This window comes from Nestor notabilis, unplaced genomic scaffold (assembly GCF_000696875.1).
Source record: "Nestor notabilis isolate BGI_N333 unplaced genomic scaffold, ASM69687v1 scaffold27058, whole genome shotgun sequence".
Classification (NCBI taxonomy): domain Eukaryota; kingdom Metazoa; phylum Chordata; class Aves; order Psittaciformes; family Psittacidae; genus Nestor; species Nestor notabilis.
Genome location: NW_009941876.1, coordinates 1,366 through 18,833, shown reverse-complemented (window position 1 = coordinate 18,833; position 17,468 = coordinate 1,366). Strand labels below are relative to the sequence as shown.

General features: G+C 47.7%; 1 protein-coding gene across 1 annotated transcript in view; it reads right to left on the bottom strand.

Annotated features, from left to right (window-relative positions):
• The window catches only part of ATP11C (ATPase, class VI, type 11C), a gene marked incomplete at its 5' end in the record, with an annotated part of 30,365 nt that extends 15,205 nt beyond the window's left edge, over positions 1-15,160 (bottom strand). Inside the window, 17 exons of the mRNA XM_010021118.1 lie at positions 509-683; positions 1,408-1,671; positions 2,208-2,389; positions 2,968-3,071; positions 3,714-3,787; positions 4,635-4,706; positions 5,545-5,702; positions 5,907-6,068; positions 6,951-7,148; positions 7,942-8,092; positions 8,450-8,531; positions 9,091-9,155; positions 10,240-10,290; positions 10,782-10,885; positions 13,247-13,375; positions 13,985-14,092; positions 15,080-15,160. Of these exons, the coding sequence (XP_010019420.1) occupies positions 509-683; positions 1,408-1,671; positions 2,208-2,389; positions 2,968-3,071; positions 3,714-3,787; positions 4,635-4,706; positions 5,545-5,702; positions 5,907-6,068; positions 6,951-7,148; positions 7,942-8,092; positions 8,450-8,531; positions 9,091-9,155; positions 10,240-10,290; positions 10,782-10,885; positions 13,247-13,375; positions 13,985-14,092; positions 15,080-15,160 (2,160 nt within the window). The remainder of the gene's footprint in view (positions 1-508; positions 684-1,407; positions 1,672-2,207; positions 2,390-2,967; positions 3,072-3,713; positions 3,788-4,634; positions 4,707-5,544; positions 5,703-5,906; positions 6,069-6,950; positions 7,149-7,941; positions 8,093-8,449; positions 8,532-9,090; positions 9,156-10,239; positions 10,291-10,781; positions 10,886-13,246; positions 13,376-13,984; positions 14,093-15,079) is intronic.
• Between the last annotated feature and the right edge of the window lie 2,308 nt (positions 15,161-17,468).

The window sequence follows — 17,468 nt, the reverse complement described above, 5'->3', positions numbered from 1 at the left end:
TCCTTGTTCCTTCCTTCTCAGTCACCAAGCAGAGCAAAAGCCAGGATCCCGCTGCACAGAGATGAAGGACAGTGTTTAAACACAACTGCCAGGCAGCAGCATCCCACCCTTCCCTGCTGCCAGACCCTACTCTCCCAAGATGGGACTTCACATGTGTTTTGGAGGGTAGGAACCCCTCCCACGTGGAAGAGGAGCAGAAACACACCACTTATCAGGCTTGGATCCTATCCACTGGTGTGAGGATGTCACAGACTCCACTTGAGGAATTTGGAAAGGGAAAAAGAATAGAGGGGTTTGTTTAATTCTACTTGGCTTGGGTTTATGGCTTCCTGCAAAGCATATTGAACAAAGGGTTTACAACACATTTGAAAGACTGATGTGTTCCCATCACACTCTGAAGCTCAGATGAGGCTTACACGTAGGCTGGAGAAGTCCTACGTGATTATGATAAGAACAAGCCCCAGCTGATGGATTAAGTGTATCACGTGCCCATTAAAGCAGTGAATACCTGTGCTTTCTGCAAGGGAGCCATGCGGCAGCAGAGGACTGCAGCACACTTCAAGCAGATCTGTAGAAAGATGTTCTTGTAATTACTAGAACCGGAGTCCTGAGAAGGGTTCAGTATCAGCGACAGTGTTGAGCCATCTATAATCAGGCCATACTCTTGAGTCAACGTCCAGCTTCTGGGACACAAGGAACATGTTTGAAATCAGACATCAAGAAGTGAACTGCTTGTACCATAGAATCCCAGACTGGTTTGGGATGAAGGGACCTTAAAGCTCATCCAGTCCCAACCGATCCCCTGCCCCGGGCAGGGACACCTTCCACTAGAGCAGGTTGCTCCAAGCCCCTGTGTCCAACCTGGCCTTGAACACTGCCAGGGATGGGGCAGCCACAGCTTCTCTGGGCACCCTGTGCCAGCGCCTCAGCACCCTCACAGGGAACAGCTTCTGCCCAAGAGCTCATCTCAATCTCCCCTCTGGCAGGTTCAAGCCATTCCCCTTGTCCTGTCCCTACAGGCCCTTGTCCCAAGCCCCTTTCCAGGTTTCGTGGAGCCGCTTTAGGTACTGGAGCTGCTCTAAGGTGTCCCCTTCAGGAGCCTTCTCTTCTCCAGCTGCCCCAGCCCAGCTCTCTCAGCCTGGCTCCAGAGCAGAGCTGCTCCGAAATCACTTCTGTATTAATCTTCTCCCCATCCCTTTTAGGGGGCTTAGAAATCTTAAGAAGCTTGGATTTAACACACACCCTTCACTAAGGGAACTGTGCAATTAAATTCAAAACCAACTAATACTAGAGATGCTGAGCAGAGTGAAGGAGCCAGTCCCCAGGGCCACAACACGGTCCTATTGCTCTATAGGCTTTGCATCTGCACCCAAAAAGCACACAGGCCAGGTCCTCTTGCTCACTTACCTCTTCAGGCCCCCCCGGCTTTTGGGAACATCCTGAATCAGCTTCTTGTGGTAGTCTATCAGCAGCTCATGGAGCCGATCCTCCTTCCTCTCGCTCTCTCCCACCGTCCTCGCCGTCAGCTCCAGCAGCTCGGTGCTGGTCTGGAAGAGCCTGCAGGCGTAGCACGTGGACTTGGCAGTTTCCATCTTGTCTCCTGTCAGCACCCAAACCTTCATGCCAGCTGTGTGCAGAGCTTCGATCGTCTCTGCCAACTGCTCCTGCAGCCTGCAAGAAGCAGCAAAGCATCACTTCACAGGCTGCGCCTCGCCTAGTCCACATAACCCTTATTCTGCAGGTAGGAAGCAGCAGCTCAAGACAAGCTGGTTCATTTTCCCCTGTGCTGGAGAGACCACTGCCACAAGAATAAGGATTAGAAGTCAGCAATCCCAAATTGTTATCTGTAGCCAAAAAAAAGCAATCACTGCTTTACACTGCGAGACCTCAGAGTCAAGAGTAAGAGTTTAATTTACACATTCAGTTACTACATCTGCAAGCGAAACGGGATCTGTTTTGATGTGCAAATTAAAGCTGCGTGCTTAATTCACCCTCTAGAAGCTCGAGTACTTCCGTAGTTTCATTAATAAAGCCTAATTCTTACTACACCAGCCAATTTTAGCAACTAGGGCACTGTGTAATGGTTGTGCCATGGAGTAATTAATTGTCCTGGACACTTCCAGCATCTGCCTGGATGCTCAGTTCCACCACAAGGCAGGGAGAACCCACAGGTACCAGAGTGCTGGTGGTGATGGTCACCTCTTTACCTGTCTTCTACAGCTGTAGCCCCAATCAAGTGCATGTCTGCTTCTGTGTCTTCAAAAACCTTTGCCATCTTTTCCTCCCTGTCCTGCAGAGCCATCTTGGCTTCATTCAGTTGTTTGTCTATTTTGTCATACTCCTTTTGAGTGAGTTCTTTGAAGGCCACACACAGCGTTCTGTAGCCATCCTGGTAGGGGAAAGAGGGAAAATAAAGTGGACAAGTGCCCTAAAAGCAGATTTTCTACAGCTCCCGAATTGAGGGTTAGTGCTTTTCTCCACCATCAGTGCTTCCTTGCAGTACTGATCCTGACAGCAGTGACAATTTGCTGGCTTGAGTTAAAGACCAACTTCTCTGTGTTTATACAGTAACTTCTTCCCATCAGAGTAAACTTGGTTATGATTATTATGTGCATCTAATAAGGCAGAGAGAAACTAAGAGAAGGACCAGTGCTGAGAGTATGCATCCAGCAGGGAGAGCAAGGACCACAGCTGGGACCAGGCACTTCTCTCCCCAGAGTAAACAGCCTGCTCTTGTTATGCCTATTTTTAACCGGCATGGGAGATGCTTGGGCACAACTGTGATGGGGACCATATAAGCATATCAAAGCTCAAATAAAGGTGGAAGCCAACGAAAGAGAAAAGGGAAGAAGCTTGGCTTCAAAACAATGTGAAGTGACACTCGGATTTTCAACACTTCCCTCCAAAGCAAGGCCACATCCCTATTTTTGGAATAAGGCGCCGGCCAAATTCCATCCACGTGCTCACCATAGCATTGCGGTCCACATGGACTTTTGTTGGTTGGATTTCTTCTTGCTGCACCCTTGGAAAAATAGAGGAGTCTGCTCCTTTACAGAAGAGAAACAACTTCCCTAAAAGCAAATTATAAATAGTTTATAGCCATCACAAGCTGTAGAAAGACTTCACAGCTTCAATAGCTCCAGCAAGTGATGCAGAGGGGGGAAATCTGGCAGGACTAAAGACAGAACTGCTGGTAGCCCAGCTGCCTTTAGGCTGGACATGGGGTGTCCCTTCTGCCTCTGAGCAAGCTTTCTTCAACAGACTGCACACAGTGGTTTAGGTTTTCCTGTTCAGAAGCTTTGGTAGCCTCTCTAGGGAGGGTAAAACCAGCATCCTATAACCTTTTGGGCCTGACATTTGAGATGGATGGTGACCTATGAGTTTCTGTCTCCTATCCCCATGAAATCCCATCCTATTCAGGGGCTGGGTCTCACTTCTCCCCCCATGTATTTGTACTTTCAGGCTGGAACTAGTCCAGCAGCAGCTTTCCATAGGTCATCCTCCCCATCCCTGTCTCCTCCCCTCACATCTGCTGCTGGTGTCCAATGGCTGCTATGGAGAAAATCAACTCTGTCCCAACCAGACCCACTACAGAACTTAGAGCAGCTTAGAAAACCTCACAGTTTTGCCTCTGGGTTACAGCAATAAAGGATGTGTTCTGTATTTGTACATGTGCACACAAGTATGAGACCAGAAATGCATTTTAACTGTACCTGTGGTGGTTCTCACAATGACACTCATACGGCGACGGACAGGATCAAAGTTCAACACATGGAGAAGCTGGTACCTTAAGAAGAAAATAAAGCAGCTTAGACTCAGTAGAAGAAAAATAGCTTTTTAAGACATAAAATCACTAAGTTTTGCTGCAGAAATCAATACCCCCTACACTGGGCAATGTGCTTTTTACAGCTACTGTGCAAGAAAGTGGAGTGAAACCCCTCCGGTGCTGCTCTGAGTGTGGGGCTGAGGGTGCTGGTGCATAGCAGTGCGCTGAGGCCAGGCTGGGCAGAGGCTCAGCAGCACCACGTACTGCAGGCAGACACATCATCTCCAACATTCAAATAAGGAGTTTCACCATAAGGGCAGCAAGAAGTGAAACTTGCTTGAGAAAGCAAGTTCTCAGGAAGCGCCTGGATTAGGTCAGCGATTCTCAGATGTCCCCCAGGCTGTGAGCACAGGGGGAAATCATTATTTTCAGCTCAGAAGAGAGTGACACGGATGGGAGTCATATCACAAAGCATATTACAGCATCCTGCCGTGAGGCCCCATAAGGTCAGCAACCACCCCATGAATCCTGGGAGCTACCTGCACAGCCAGATACTGATGAAGGACACACGCAAGAGACTGCAGGCACTAAAGGGACCTGAATTTAGACACCTTTAAAGCCACCTGCAGCTTTTTGCAAGCAAAACCTTTCAGCCTGCACTTGCTGTGCTGCACTCTGTGAAGTGAGAACTCACATCAAAGAGATGTGAGTTTTGGGGCAGGTCAGCACGGTCTGACAGCCCTCACAAAGGAACAGCTTTGCCCTTGCCAGGGCGGCCACGTTGACCACACTCTATTTAGGCTGGGTAGGAGGCAGCACAGCACAACCAGTCCTGCTCCAAAGCAGCTCCCCCGAATCCAGCACTTACATTTCAGTTTCATTCTTTTGGTTTCGGATTTTCATGAAATCGTTTTCAAGTCCTAGAAAAGTGAAACCATACCTGTCAATAAACAAAAGGACAGAACAACATTGAAAACACCCATTGGCACAGATCAGACCTTCACAACGTTCTCCTTTCACCTGCTGCACTGCAGAGGAGAACAAAGAAGTTAGGGAGCCTGAGCTAAAAAGCTTGGCTGGATGTTTGCTTGCTCCACGCAGAGCCTGCTATGATGTGCTGGCACTGCTCCCATGACTGGGGAGAGTCTCTGGACACAGTCCCCTGGGTCTCCATCAGATTTACAAGCCATAAGCAAGTATATATGGCTGCAACACTCCATCTAAAACCTAGGGGCAGCTAATAGCATAGTATCATAGAATGGTTTGGGTTAGGGGGGACCTTAAGGCTCAACCAGTTCCAACCCCCTGCCATGAGCAGGGACACTTTCCACTAAACCAAGTTGCTCAAAGTTCCACCCAACCTGGCCTTGAGCACCTTCTGCAGGATTCAAATGTGGGTCTGATAACAACGCAGCCCATTATTTTGCCACTGTATGCCAAGGAAGCAAGTTGGTTGCAGTATGCACACAGCCAACTGTTCTGTTTCTTATGGATTAAAACACATGGCCATGGTGGTTCTGGCAAAGAAACCTCTGCCCCAGCCAGTCTCTGTAGCACCAAGAAGCTTCTCAGGAAGACCCTTTGCAGAGCACCCCTGTTACAGGGAGCTCATTTAAACCCACAGGCTCATGTTGAAGGTCAAGCCCAGCATCACAATGTGCTTCCCAGAGAGTGCTGTGGTACTGACCAGGTAAAGGGGTGTATCGCCTTCAGATAACCCTCACCTCCCTCCCACCACAGAGGGGGAATGAAGCACCCCAACATCCTCATAGCCTTACTTTTCTGCGCCTTTCACCAAAGCAATCTCATCTGGGGAAGAGGAGATGTAGGTGTATTTGCATTCCGGATGCCCCATCAGCCCATCCACTTGGTCTGCTTCCTTGATCTGGACAGTGTGGCACAGGCAGAGGGCTCGCAGGAACAGCTCCTCACGGCTCTAGGCAGGAGGAAGAGAAGGAGGGAAGGCTTGTTACCAGCCTAACACCAGGCACCGACCCCACCTCGCAGCCCTTGGTGGTGCTCTTGGGGTGTGCATGCTTTAAACCCACATCACCAACACCCGCTCCCAGTTTTGGCTGTATTTACCCAGCCAGGAAGTGACCACAAACCCCTAACAGCCATGGACACACAGATTCCCTACCTTTTCTGCTTTGCCATAGTATTTTAGGGGTCCATCAGTCTGAGAGAAGCCATCCACCTCCGAAATGCAGTCCTTGTACTTGTGCCCATCGATGCAGCACTCAATGAACTCCATGCTGTTCTCCGTCAGGGTCCCAGTTTTGTCCGTGAAGACATACTCCACCTAGAAGCAAGCAGACAGGCAGCCTGCCCCACTGCACCCCAGCCCCATGCACCAGGGAAGGAGCCCCCCAAAACAACAAGCACAAGGCATTTTACTGCTCCTTTGCCAACACTGGGGAGTACTTTGCTGCCATCCTAACCTGGTCCCCTCTAAAAGACACCTCATAGGAGTTACACCACTGCGTATTCTACTACTTTGCTCCTCAGAGCAGCTCTTTGTTTTTCAGCCCATTGCATGGGTGCCTGAAGCTCCTGAAGAATGAAATCCATTCCCAGGCTCATTGCTTTCCCCTCATCCTCTTTATTGGGTCCTTTGCTACAGCTCCTGGTGCTTCTATAGCTGCTGCTGCAGGTTTGCTGCCTCCTTTGGGGGCTTTTCATCTTGATGATGTATTTAAATCAGGTAATTGCTATTCCAAATATTTATTTATGGGTCTCAAAGCAAAACAAGAAGCTGGAGGCACTAGACATACCCTCCGCTCAGCCTCTCCTCACGCAGATAAGGAAAGGGAAGCCTGAGCTGTCTCGTTGTGGCTGCACATGCACATCTCTCTGGGCATGCAATTTTCATTAATCCATGAAGAGACATCAAGTTTTTCATCTTCAAATTGAGGCAGTGAAAGCAAAACCACCCCGACAGGCAGAGCCCTGCGCCTGATATTCCCCAATATGGAAACAATTGGCATGACCCAATTCCTGCTCTTTCATGCACTATTTATAACCTCATCCATTTCGCAGAGCGAGTGGAATCACATTAAATGGAAAGTGCCACCAAACTGGCTGAAGCTTTGCCCTGAGGGGACCACAAAGGCCTGCTACAACAAGGGTTCCTATCAGGGAGGATGTTTCCATCCAAGCAGATGCAAACAGAGCATGTTCTGACCTGCCCAAGCTCTTCGTTCAGGTCCGAGGTGTTCACCAAGGCCCCCTCTTTTATTTCTTCATCATACATCTCCTTGTCCCAAGAGATGAAGAAGGAGCCCAAGAACTTCTGCATCTCTACCGTAACATACATGGAGACTGGGATAATAAAATTGAAGAGGACCATAAATGACAAGAAGTCTGTGAACATCCGCAAGACCTGCAATGGAAAGGGGAGAAGATGATGCAGTTGGTCCCCCCATCAGGCACAATTCAGGGGTAATTTACAGCAACACCTCTGGGGCTTTAGCCAGCTTTTCTCTAAGGTTAAATGGAAAACACAACCTGAAAATGAATACAGCTAAGATACACAGCCAAATTCCATTTTCCTTTGATGCAGAAATCTCACTGTCTTCTGCAGATCTACAAGGGTAGAATACAAGAGTGTATCTCCCTGCTTCACAGTGACCAAACAGTGCTTTATTCAAGTATATTCCCCCCCAAAACACACTAGTGCAGGCTCATTCTGATCTCAAGTAACAGAAACGAGGTGGAAGTGGCTTGAGACCCGCCAAGCTATGGTGAGGGTACAACTGATGCAGTGACATCCCTGTAAATCTACTCAATAATCCATCAAATAACCAATCTCTACACAGTTCCACTCACTCTTTCAGGCTTGACTGCCTGCGTCTCAGCAAATTGGGGAAGCTGGTTGACGTGACCTCAATTCAAGTTTGCCTACTCAAAGCTGCAAGATAGCTCGAGTTCAGATAAGGATCCAGGTTAAATTGGCTGCTGTGTTTCTATGATATCTAGTATTTATGCTTTGCCCTACTCTGTGCAAGCACTTGCTGCGCACAAGCATGAGAGAGGCAGGAAAGAAACACACAGAGCAGGAGAGACAGAAGGAAACAACAGCCACAGGACTCGCTGGGCTGGCGACAGAGACTATCACATTAAATAAACCCATCCAAATAAAGCCAGAGGAGGTGCTGAAACACAAATCCCCTCACCTTGAAGGTCTCCTTCTCTTTTTTAGTCTTTTCATTGTACCAAGGCTCATCATTAAATGGATTACTCTGCCAGACATACTTCAGAGTGGTGCACACAGTGGCCTTGCTCAATAGGATGCACAAATACACTATCAAGAAAGCGTTGATAGATCTGAAAAACAGGTTTCTTCCTTAAATTCTTGCAGCTATTTTTATACAGAAAATCATGCAAAGAAGCAGGAACAAGACTTCCTTTTAAGAAGGGAATTACAGAACAAGTGCTTTTGATATCCAGGGTCAGTTCATGTATTTTAACATTTCTTAATTTGGAGGTTTAAATAAAAAAGCTATTAAGTGTTGCAGCTTCTTGAAAGATAACACTTAATCAAATACACAGATTTTCTATGCAATCAGAGAGCATCTGAAACAAAAGGCAGCAGATTGGGGGATTATTCCTCTACAAGTCATCCATTAAAACGAAACCAAACTCAAAAGCTTTACCCATGTTTAGCAGATGAGAAATACTCACTTTTCTACAGCAGATCGTTTCTGAGACTTCCCTTGGTAGTTCAAAGCCATTTTTGTTTCCATTCCAGTGTAGACTGCAACTCCTACAGGATATTAAAGCAGGGCTCATAAGGGACTCGCAGCCCCAGATAGACCCAGCTTGCACTGAGCCACACGGGGCATCAGCATTTATATGAAGCTCAAATCTTAGTTGAAGAAAGAGGCATTACCCAAGGACTGTTCAGCTACAGAAACCTCTCAGGCTGCTAAGTAATGTAATTACCTATTCCCCAGAGCACTGAGCAGGAGCCTATGGATCACATACAGTCAACAAAACCCATCAGTCCTCCCTAGCAGCATCACCCTCAATCACGAGTGCCTGGGACTGTGATCCTAGCACGTTCTCAGCAAAGGATTTGGGATCAACTCCCTGCTCTTCCCATCCCAGGCAACAACAAAAGCTTGTTCAGCTGTATTAACACAACCTGCACAGTGTGGCAGCACTGCAGACACAACCAGCACCTCCTGATTCCCCCTGTCACCTTTGCAATCAGCTTGGATACCAAATGTAACCGTATTTCCCTCTCCAGATTTAGTGACGAACATCTACGTTTGCCATTATTTATTCAAACGATTTCAATAAATACAATAATAACTGTTCACCATAAATCTTCTTGGTATTTTTGAGGGTAGCACCTTTCAGCAACAGGTTTTCAGGACCCAAAGACCTAAATATAAAAGAAGTTATAACATTACATCACTCAAAGGACATTCAAACTGCTTTAGAATTTAGACCCAGAGATGGATCATAAAGCTAAAACAGATGTTCTTTAGACCCGATTAAAGGATTTGTGTGTTAAATTGGGCATTGCTTGAGTTTCTTTCTCTCTTTATATACTTATATTTCCATTTCATCTTACACAGACTATTCTTGGTGCTCAAAGTTCCAGATTTAGTGGGGGATTATCAATAAGGCTTTTGGGGAACATATGCAAAATGTTCAGATCTATGTTCAGTACTTATTTAAAAACCTGGTTTGAAAGGCATCAAAAACCTGTCCATTCTAACACAGTCAATCAACAGCACCAAAGCTAATGGCTTATTTTGCTCCCATTCATGTTTTAATTTCTCTTTGAAACCCCCACCCATGACCCTCTGTTGTTCCTAGGCTCTGGGTAGACTCACAAAACACAGCCAGCATCAGTCTGGCTTTTCATGACATTATTTGCTTACATCTCCCTGAATCACTCTGATGGATGTTCAAGTTTCTGCTTTCACAGAATCCCAGCCTGGTTTGGGATGAAGGGACCTTAAAGCTCCTCCAGCTCCAACCCCTGCCACGGGCAGGGACACCTTCCACTAGAGCAGGTTGCTCCAAGCCCCTGTGTCCAACCTGGCCTTGAACACTGCCAGGGATGGGGCAGCCACAGCTTCTCTGGGCACCCTGTGCCAGCGCCTCAGCACCCTCACAGGGAAGAGCTTCTGCCTCAGAGCTCATCTCAATCTCCCCTCTGGCAGGTTAAAGCCTTTGAATAACAGTATTCAGCAACTGCCTGGTAAATTTGTTCCCCATCAGCAGGAGAGGGCATTACTCGTGGTCCTGCACTGCCTCCCCAAGAGGGGCTCAAACAAACCGCAGGAGGGCAGAAGGCAGAGAGTGGAAAAGGTTGGCTACAGGCCTCCCTTAGTAATGAAATACATGGAGTGGTTAAAGGAAAACTCTAATGATGGCAGCACATGTTCAGATCCTTGAAATTCAATGTAGGGACCCAACCTCTTTGAGAGGGCCAGCAAAAGGGCTGCAAGACCAACCTGGCTACAGGCTCCTGGTTACTTCTGTAGATGATAATTCTTCCAACAAATCTGCAATAAAAATATGAGGAACTTCTATTACAAACAGTTTATAAAGAGCTACCAGAAACATGCTAAACAAAAGTCATGAGATGGAAGCGAACACAAACATGTGCATTTGAGAGTTCACTGCGTCAGGGGGGTAGCTGTGCTCAGGATAGGGAGAAGCCACACAGCCCTCCTGGTCAGAGGCACCCACAAGCAGCACCAGTACCTGATCATACCTTTGCACCCCAGCACATCCCCTTTACAGAGCACAGCACCAGCAAACCTCCTTCAAGGGATTTAACCACGAAGACCGCTTACTCCTGGAAGCCACTCAGCACCCTCACAGGGAAGAGCTTCTGCCTAAGAGCTCATCTCAATCTCCCCTCTGCCAGCTTGAAGCCATCACCCTATTATTAGCTCCGCTAACCGGTGGTGCTCGGGTGTCTGTGTGGAGATGACAGCAGGTAGCTGTGGGGCAGGAGGAGCAGGATGGGCACAAGGAGGGGCAGACTCACTTGTAGAGGTCAGGCTGTGGCTGTTCACACTCAATCGTAGCAGTGAGGGTGTCGATGGCTTCATCCGTGCAGAGCACAGTGGTATCCCGCACTGCATAGTGAGTCTGGGCAGAGAAGCACAGGCAGCGTCACCACAAGGCCCCAGCAACCCAAACCCCAGGTTTTATACCCCATTATTTAAAACACCACCAGCAATGGCTTGTCAGCACCAGCAGCTCACCCAAGCCCTCACCCTGCTCCCACAGAGCATCTCTCAGTGAAAGACTGAAGTCTGTGAGGTTAAGAGAAACCGCAGCACAAAGGAGCTGCTGGAGGAAGGTGTGCACCACAAGCTTGTCCCTGGGGTGGAGGGAGGCTGCAGGTACCCTCAGGGCACAGGTACCCCCAGGGACCACCCATCCGATGCTCCTGAGGGTAACCAGACAGCAGCTCGGGCGCGCAGGGACCAGGCAGAGCGCTGCCAGACTCCAACCTATTTTTAGCAGCCGCTGCCGCGAAGGTTCATCTCTCACAATTAACTGGAAAGCCCACAAAGGATCTGCTCGCTGCCTCCCGGGCTCTATTTATAGGAGCTACTCAGAGCTCCAAGTCACGGCGGCTGCACGGCAGGCTGCCTCCATCCATCTCCAGTAACAAATCCATCACAAAGCTCCTCCGCTCCTTACGTCTGCATCCCCCTCTCGCGCATCCCGGGGGAACCGTTACGCTCCACGCACTGTAGTCATGGCATTAGCAGTGCCCACCTTTGTGCTGGTTTGGGAACCTGCCTGGCTTTTTGTATGGGAAGCAGAGACACAAACACACAAACATCTCTGGTATAAATCATGGGGTTTGTGAAACATGACTCAAAGCTGTTCCTGCAGTGCCTGGTACCAAACCCAACCTGTGGAGGTGGGGGGGTTTTTACTGCTGTCACTATGGATGCTGTGCAGTTACCGACTGGTACTTCAAAGCTGCCTCCTGATCAACTCCACGATCTTTACATCCTGGGTCCCTTAATGTATTTAGAAAACACATGTTCTTTTAGATAAACATTATCTTTTAGGTAATTTAGATATGACTGAAGATCTGTGCCTCAAAGACAGAGCCCTGACAAAGTCCTTTCCACCGTTCTGCTCCAGTTTCACCTAACCAGGCATCTTTGACCTGACATGCCCCAAACACCAGAAAAATCCCCACCAGGTGGGCAGCAGATACCAGTGCAGATGAGGTTTTGAGTGTCCTTCCCTGACCCTCCTTTTGCAGCAAACCCTGGTTCCTCATGTTAGACCTATTTCCCCAAACAGCACTGACTTTTCTATGCTCTTCCCCTTCAAACTCATCTTCATCTCGTCAAGAAACAGGAGACAGCTCCCTGTCACCTACAAGAATCCACAAACCAAGAAAAAAAACCCCATTGCAGCGCTTGATACAGCAATTCAGCATTGCACTTGGACCCAAATGTTAGTAACAGCCAAGGCTCTGAGGTTATGTGAGCTCATGCATACAATACACCTGACACAAGTCAGCAATTGCCTGTTTAACATGGTTATCTATTGCCAGCCTCAAGCCACTTCAAAGCTCCACTCCACTAGTGGAACCAGTACGGTGCATCAGCTCCTACGTAAGGTTTCCAGCACTGATTAACAGCCACCCATAAAGAGACAAGCCACAGAGCCCATACCATACATATCAGACTGATAACACTGACTTCAGAGTGAGCTGGAATGAATCGGGTCATTTTAAAGTACCTTCCAGTCTTAGACAGACACTAGCAACTGCAGTAGTAAGTATTCCTGACACACAAGTGCAAGCAAATGTTCATGTGTTCTGATGTACATAAGGTGTTTTTTGCTGTTACTGCTTCTTTCCCCAGGTTAGAGAAGGCGGCATGAATAAAGGAATTAAAACTGAGGAGGTGATCCATCCTGAGCAAGGCTGGTATTAAATTTCAGTGCCTGATTCAGGGCAAGAGAGAACAAAAAAGCCCAGAAGCGATGTTTTCCTCACACTGGTGCAGAATTCCCCAAACGGATCTGGAAATACTGCCTCAAAAAGTCCCTGACCGCACTGGGAAAGCTTGGTCAAGTACCAAACCCATTGCCAGGTCCTGGAAGGGGAGCTGAAGAAGCTGCAGGCACTGTTTGACCGACATGGGGCTGGAGAAGGGAAGCACTAACATGCTTCCCGTGATGGGCAGGAAGGCAGTGAAGCTGCCTCAATAAATATCAATACAAATTGGGGCAGTGCCAGCAGAAATGGCTGTTGGAGATAAAGCAGAAAACAATCCCCAGGGGCCCTCGGTGCTGATGTACTGGGAGCAGACAGAGAGAAGAGCTGTTAAATACAGCCACAGGGATGGGATCACCCACCACTTACACACACACCCCCACCATGCAAGCACAGCTTCAGTGGTAGCTCCAGCCACCCAAGTACCCCCAACACCAGCTCCCAAACACTGCCCCATCCATCCCCATCCCCATCACCTTGAAATTGGACTCGCCATCGAGACTGGCTGTAGTGACATAACACGTCCCGTCAGTGCTGCTCGAGGCCAGAAATATCAAGTCACAGGGGAAGGTCTCATCCGCTTTCACTTCTACGATGTCTCCAACCTGGAGAAAAGGAAGCTTTTTAGATGAAAAGCCCTCCTGGTTGTCATTAGATGGTTACAGATTCAGCTTCTCTCAAAACCTAGAAGAAATGATGTTGGCTAAAAGGGAAATCAGGGTTTAAAAGGCACATGGGTCCCCAAGCATCACTTCACAGCCAGACAAGTCCATCCAGCTCAGCACGAGCTCACAGTGCCCACGTGGCACAGTGTTTATTTCTCTGCTAAATCTTTATAGAGCAAGAGACTGTACTTGTCTGAAGTGTGGTGTGATAAATTAATGTCAAAGCTAAGTGTACTTTCCTGGTGTCCTTGGGAGAGTTGGAGATGGAAGAGGACTGCCTGTCCCGGAGAAGTGCAGAGTGCTGACAGATCTGTCACTTGTCAGCCCCGGCACAGCTTTTGTGAGACAGCTTTTCAAAAGCAATCAAACAAAAGGCAGCTTCTCTCTTTAACCAGGAACAGCTCTTGGAGCACCTCATCTGACAGTGAGCTCACTGGAGCAGCTCTAACCTCAGCACATCCCTCCTCCCTGCTCGTCTCCTCACCACGCACCCTCGCGTTCCCATCGGCTTCAGCGATACCCACACACGAGTTCTCTGTGAACAGTTACCTTGATTTTTTCACTCTCCTTCTGCACTTGCTTTGCATTTTCCACAATGAAGACATTGCTTTTGTTCACTTCGTTGTCAGCTCTGTGCCTCAGCCAGTCCTCGTATCCCTAGGCACACAAACACAGGCGACACAAGCTCGTAAGGAAGCAAGTAAACTAACACAAGAGGATGAGTAGGGATGGAGAGAGAGGGAGAGATTAAAACAATGAATAAACCAAGCAGCCCTCAGACCTCCTTCGTGCGTGACAAAGCATCAACCAAAGTGGCTCAGACTGAATCAATTTATTTTAATAACTTCATATGCATATTTGACAGATTCAGAACAGATTAAAAATAACAGACACAATCTATATGCAGTGCATGCAATGAGCAGCTCAACCACTGTAACATGTTGCTATTATTCTCAGCGTTGGCAAGAACAGGCTGATAATATGAATAATACACTTAGCACCCTGCAACTCTTCCCTATGGTAACGCAGGATGAGACTCTTCCTCTTCAGTCTTTAGTGAAAGAATGAAACATTCAGATTGGAAGCAGATGGGTTTTACTCTCACTCTCCCTTTCTGACCCCTGCAAAAGAAACTTCTTTTATCATTCAATCCTCCTGCAGAGGATATCTTTAATGGCCCGCAGCCATATGATGGGAGGAAAAAGGGCTTTTAACACCCCAAGATGAGGACACGTGTTTTCAGCAGCTGAGTGGTTGAACAGAAACTGTCCTTGCCATTTACCAGCACGGAAGCAGATCGTGGGCTACATTTAGAGCATGGCTCTGCGAAGACTCAGAGAGTATTTCTAAACAGAGAAGAAAAATTCAGCAGTAACCTTTACTGACCCTCTCAGTTTGCTTACAACAGTGCAGACAGAGATGCTTTATGTTGCCAAAACAAGAGACACCAATAACCACACTCAACTGGTGCTCTGCAGCCTCTCTTGCAAAGCACCAGTGTACATGCCCCACCTTCAGAGAAGGGTTCACCAAACCTACCAGCCCATTTTGGTGACTTCAGAGTACATTCAAACACACACTCATGGTTTTCCTCTACCACAAGTCCCAAAGAGCATCTTCCTCTACCCACATTGACACTGGTACCTGTTTGATAGCTGTGACAGTGATGACAAAGAAGAGAGGGAGGCCGCTTGTCACTGGGCTGGTCGGGGTGTCCACTATCACCTGCAGAGAGAAGAAATATACTGCTGACAACTGGGTTTCAGGAAGCAGTAAGCAACAAAAACTCTGGTAACTGGGGAAAATGGTGTTCATCCCACTGAGGGTATGTCACAGACAGCAGAGGAGGAAGGGGCATGTAAAAAGGACCATGCAGGCATCCCCAGGAGCATGCTCCTCCATCTCCATCACCTCCTCCTGAAGGCCACGGGATATACTTGGGTGGGAAAAACCCTATCAGAAGTAGCCAAAAACGTAAAATTGACCTTGCTCTAGTGGGAAACAAAAGCCTGGATGAATGGGCTGCTGGGGATGGGCTACATAAACCAAGTACTCAAAGTGTGGATGCCAACAAGCCTGCTCCCACCATGGGGGGTTCTGAAGAGGACTGAGGCAGGGAAGGAGGATGGGGCAGAGGCAGTGAATGAAGTGAAAAACACCCTAATTTCTCACTGAGCCACAGGAGGACTTTAGCAGTGAAGATGGGGCACATCTGAACCCTAAAACACAGCCAGTTATGAGAGGGAGGACAATACCCATTGCCTTGAACCATCAACACTCAGAGATTAAAAATTACATGCATCAGCCCAAATGACCTACGAAATACACTGCAGAATGGAACCTGAATCGTCAAGTAAAACAGATAATCCACACTTTGTCTTTAAGCTCTCCAATTTGGAGTTCAGAGCATTATTTAAGCACAGCAACTGCACAAGGGCCTTGGGGTAGATAGCTGGATCCTTCCTGAGCTCAGTGCAGCACCCAAGCAGCAAACCCAAGCTTCTTCATCGTTAATTAAACCTCCAGGCTGTGGCTTCTGACTCTGTTATGAGTTGGCCTGAAGGGTAGGAACAGCAGAACAGGTTCGTAACTAGGAGGGAATAGCATAAGAGGAGGACAAGCTGCCCTCCTGCTTCCCCTTCCACACCAGGGCACGCAGAATTGGCCCTTTTCCTGCTATCTCTGGAGAGGACGGGAGCACGAGAGGCAGATGGTGAGGGCTGTGATGAAAGGGAACCTCAGCAGAAAGGCTTTGTGTGCCCACAAAGGGGCTTTGTCTCCCTCCACTTGTTTGCTCTTCCCTGGCATGCTCACAAACAGCAGCATCTGTATGTGTACTGTTTTAGGAGCCCCTAAAAAGCTGTGCTAAGGACAGGGCTGCTCTTATCAGCTGGGAGGAAGCTACAAGGATTTCAGCCCTATGAAATGCTGTACTCTGCAATATTACCCTGTGTTACTGGACCCAAAGCAAGAAGAGCCAGAAGATACTGAAGTGGAAGGAATACACCCCAAAAAGCAGCCAGGTAAATGGTTAACTTGACTCTTAAATGGTGTATGAGTAAGTATAAACCAAGATAAGCACAACAAATACTCCCAGGAACACAAAGCCCTGTCTCACTTGAGTTGGTGTAAAACTTCTACAGACACAAAGTCTGGTAGAAACCAGACTTTGGAAGAACAACCTCAAGTGAGGATAGTGCCACGGACACATTGACCACAGCACACGTAATGACCACTCACCAGGGTGGCAACACTGAAGTTTAGGCCAGTCAGCCAAAAGTTATCATGCAAAAACTGGACGGATCTTGGGAATACAAAAGGAACTTTGGCAAGGGAGAGGACCTCCTGCTTCTGCACTGGAGAAGATGCCGTTGTATGTATTTGTTTAAACAATATGATTTGTATCCACACAAACACTGTTTTAGAGATGCATGAGCCCAAATATTAGATGAAGTCCCTGGAATAACTTATTTATGCGTTTGGACACTGCATTCCCAGCACATCCCGTGGCTGAATACTGCTCTTCCCCTTCGTGGCTGGTGGAAAGCTGAGGGACACACAAGCAACGAGCCAGAACATCAAAGGCAGACTCCTTTGAAGCTATTTTTGTGCTGCTTCAGGACTTCAATGGCTTCATTTGGATCCACTTAAAAGTGACAAAATCTTCTTGTTATTTAAGTTTCTTCCTAACTCATTGTTCAGGAGACTGAAAAACACAGTCCAGAAACCATCTCATCAATCAAAAGGAACATTTTTCACTCCTGGCACCTCCTAAATTAGCTCACTGCTGTCAGCTTGGTCTGTCTACAAACACACTTGGACTACACTTACTCCAGACCAACCTTTCCCCCAGGAGTTTACTCTCAGTTTCCTTGTAGTGTTGCAGTAGATGATCCAAAGCACCATTGTTAGTGCTTTGTCTTTCTTAGTGCACTATAGGTGGTTTATGTTTAAGGCATGTACTTCCTCCCTCTAAAACAAGAGCTGCATTTGGAGTCAAGGAGTAATAGCCTTTTTGATAAAGGGTTTCAGC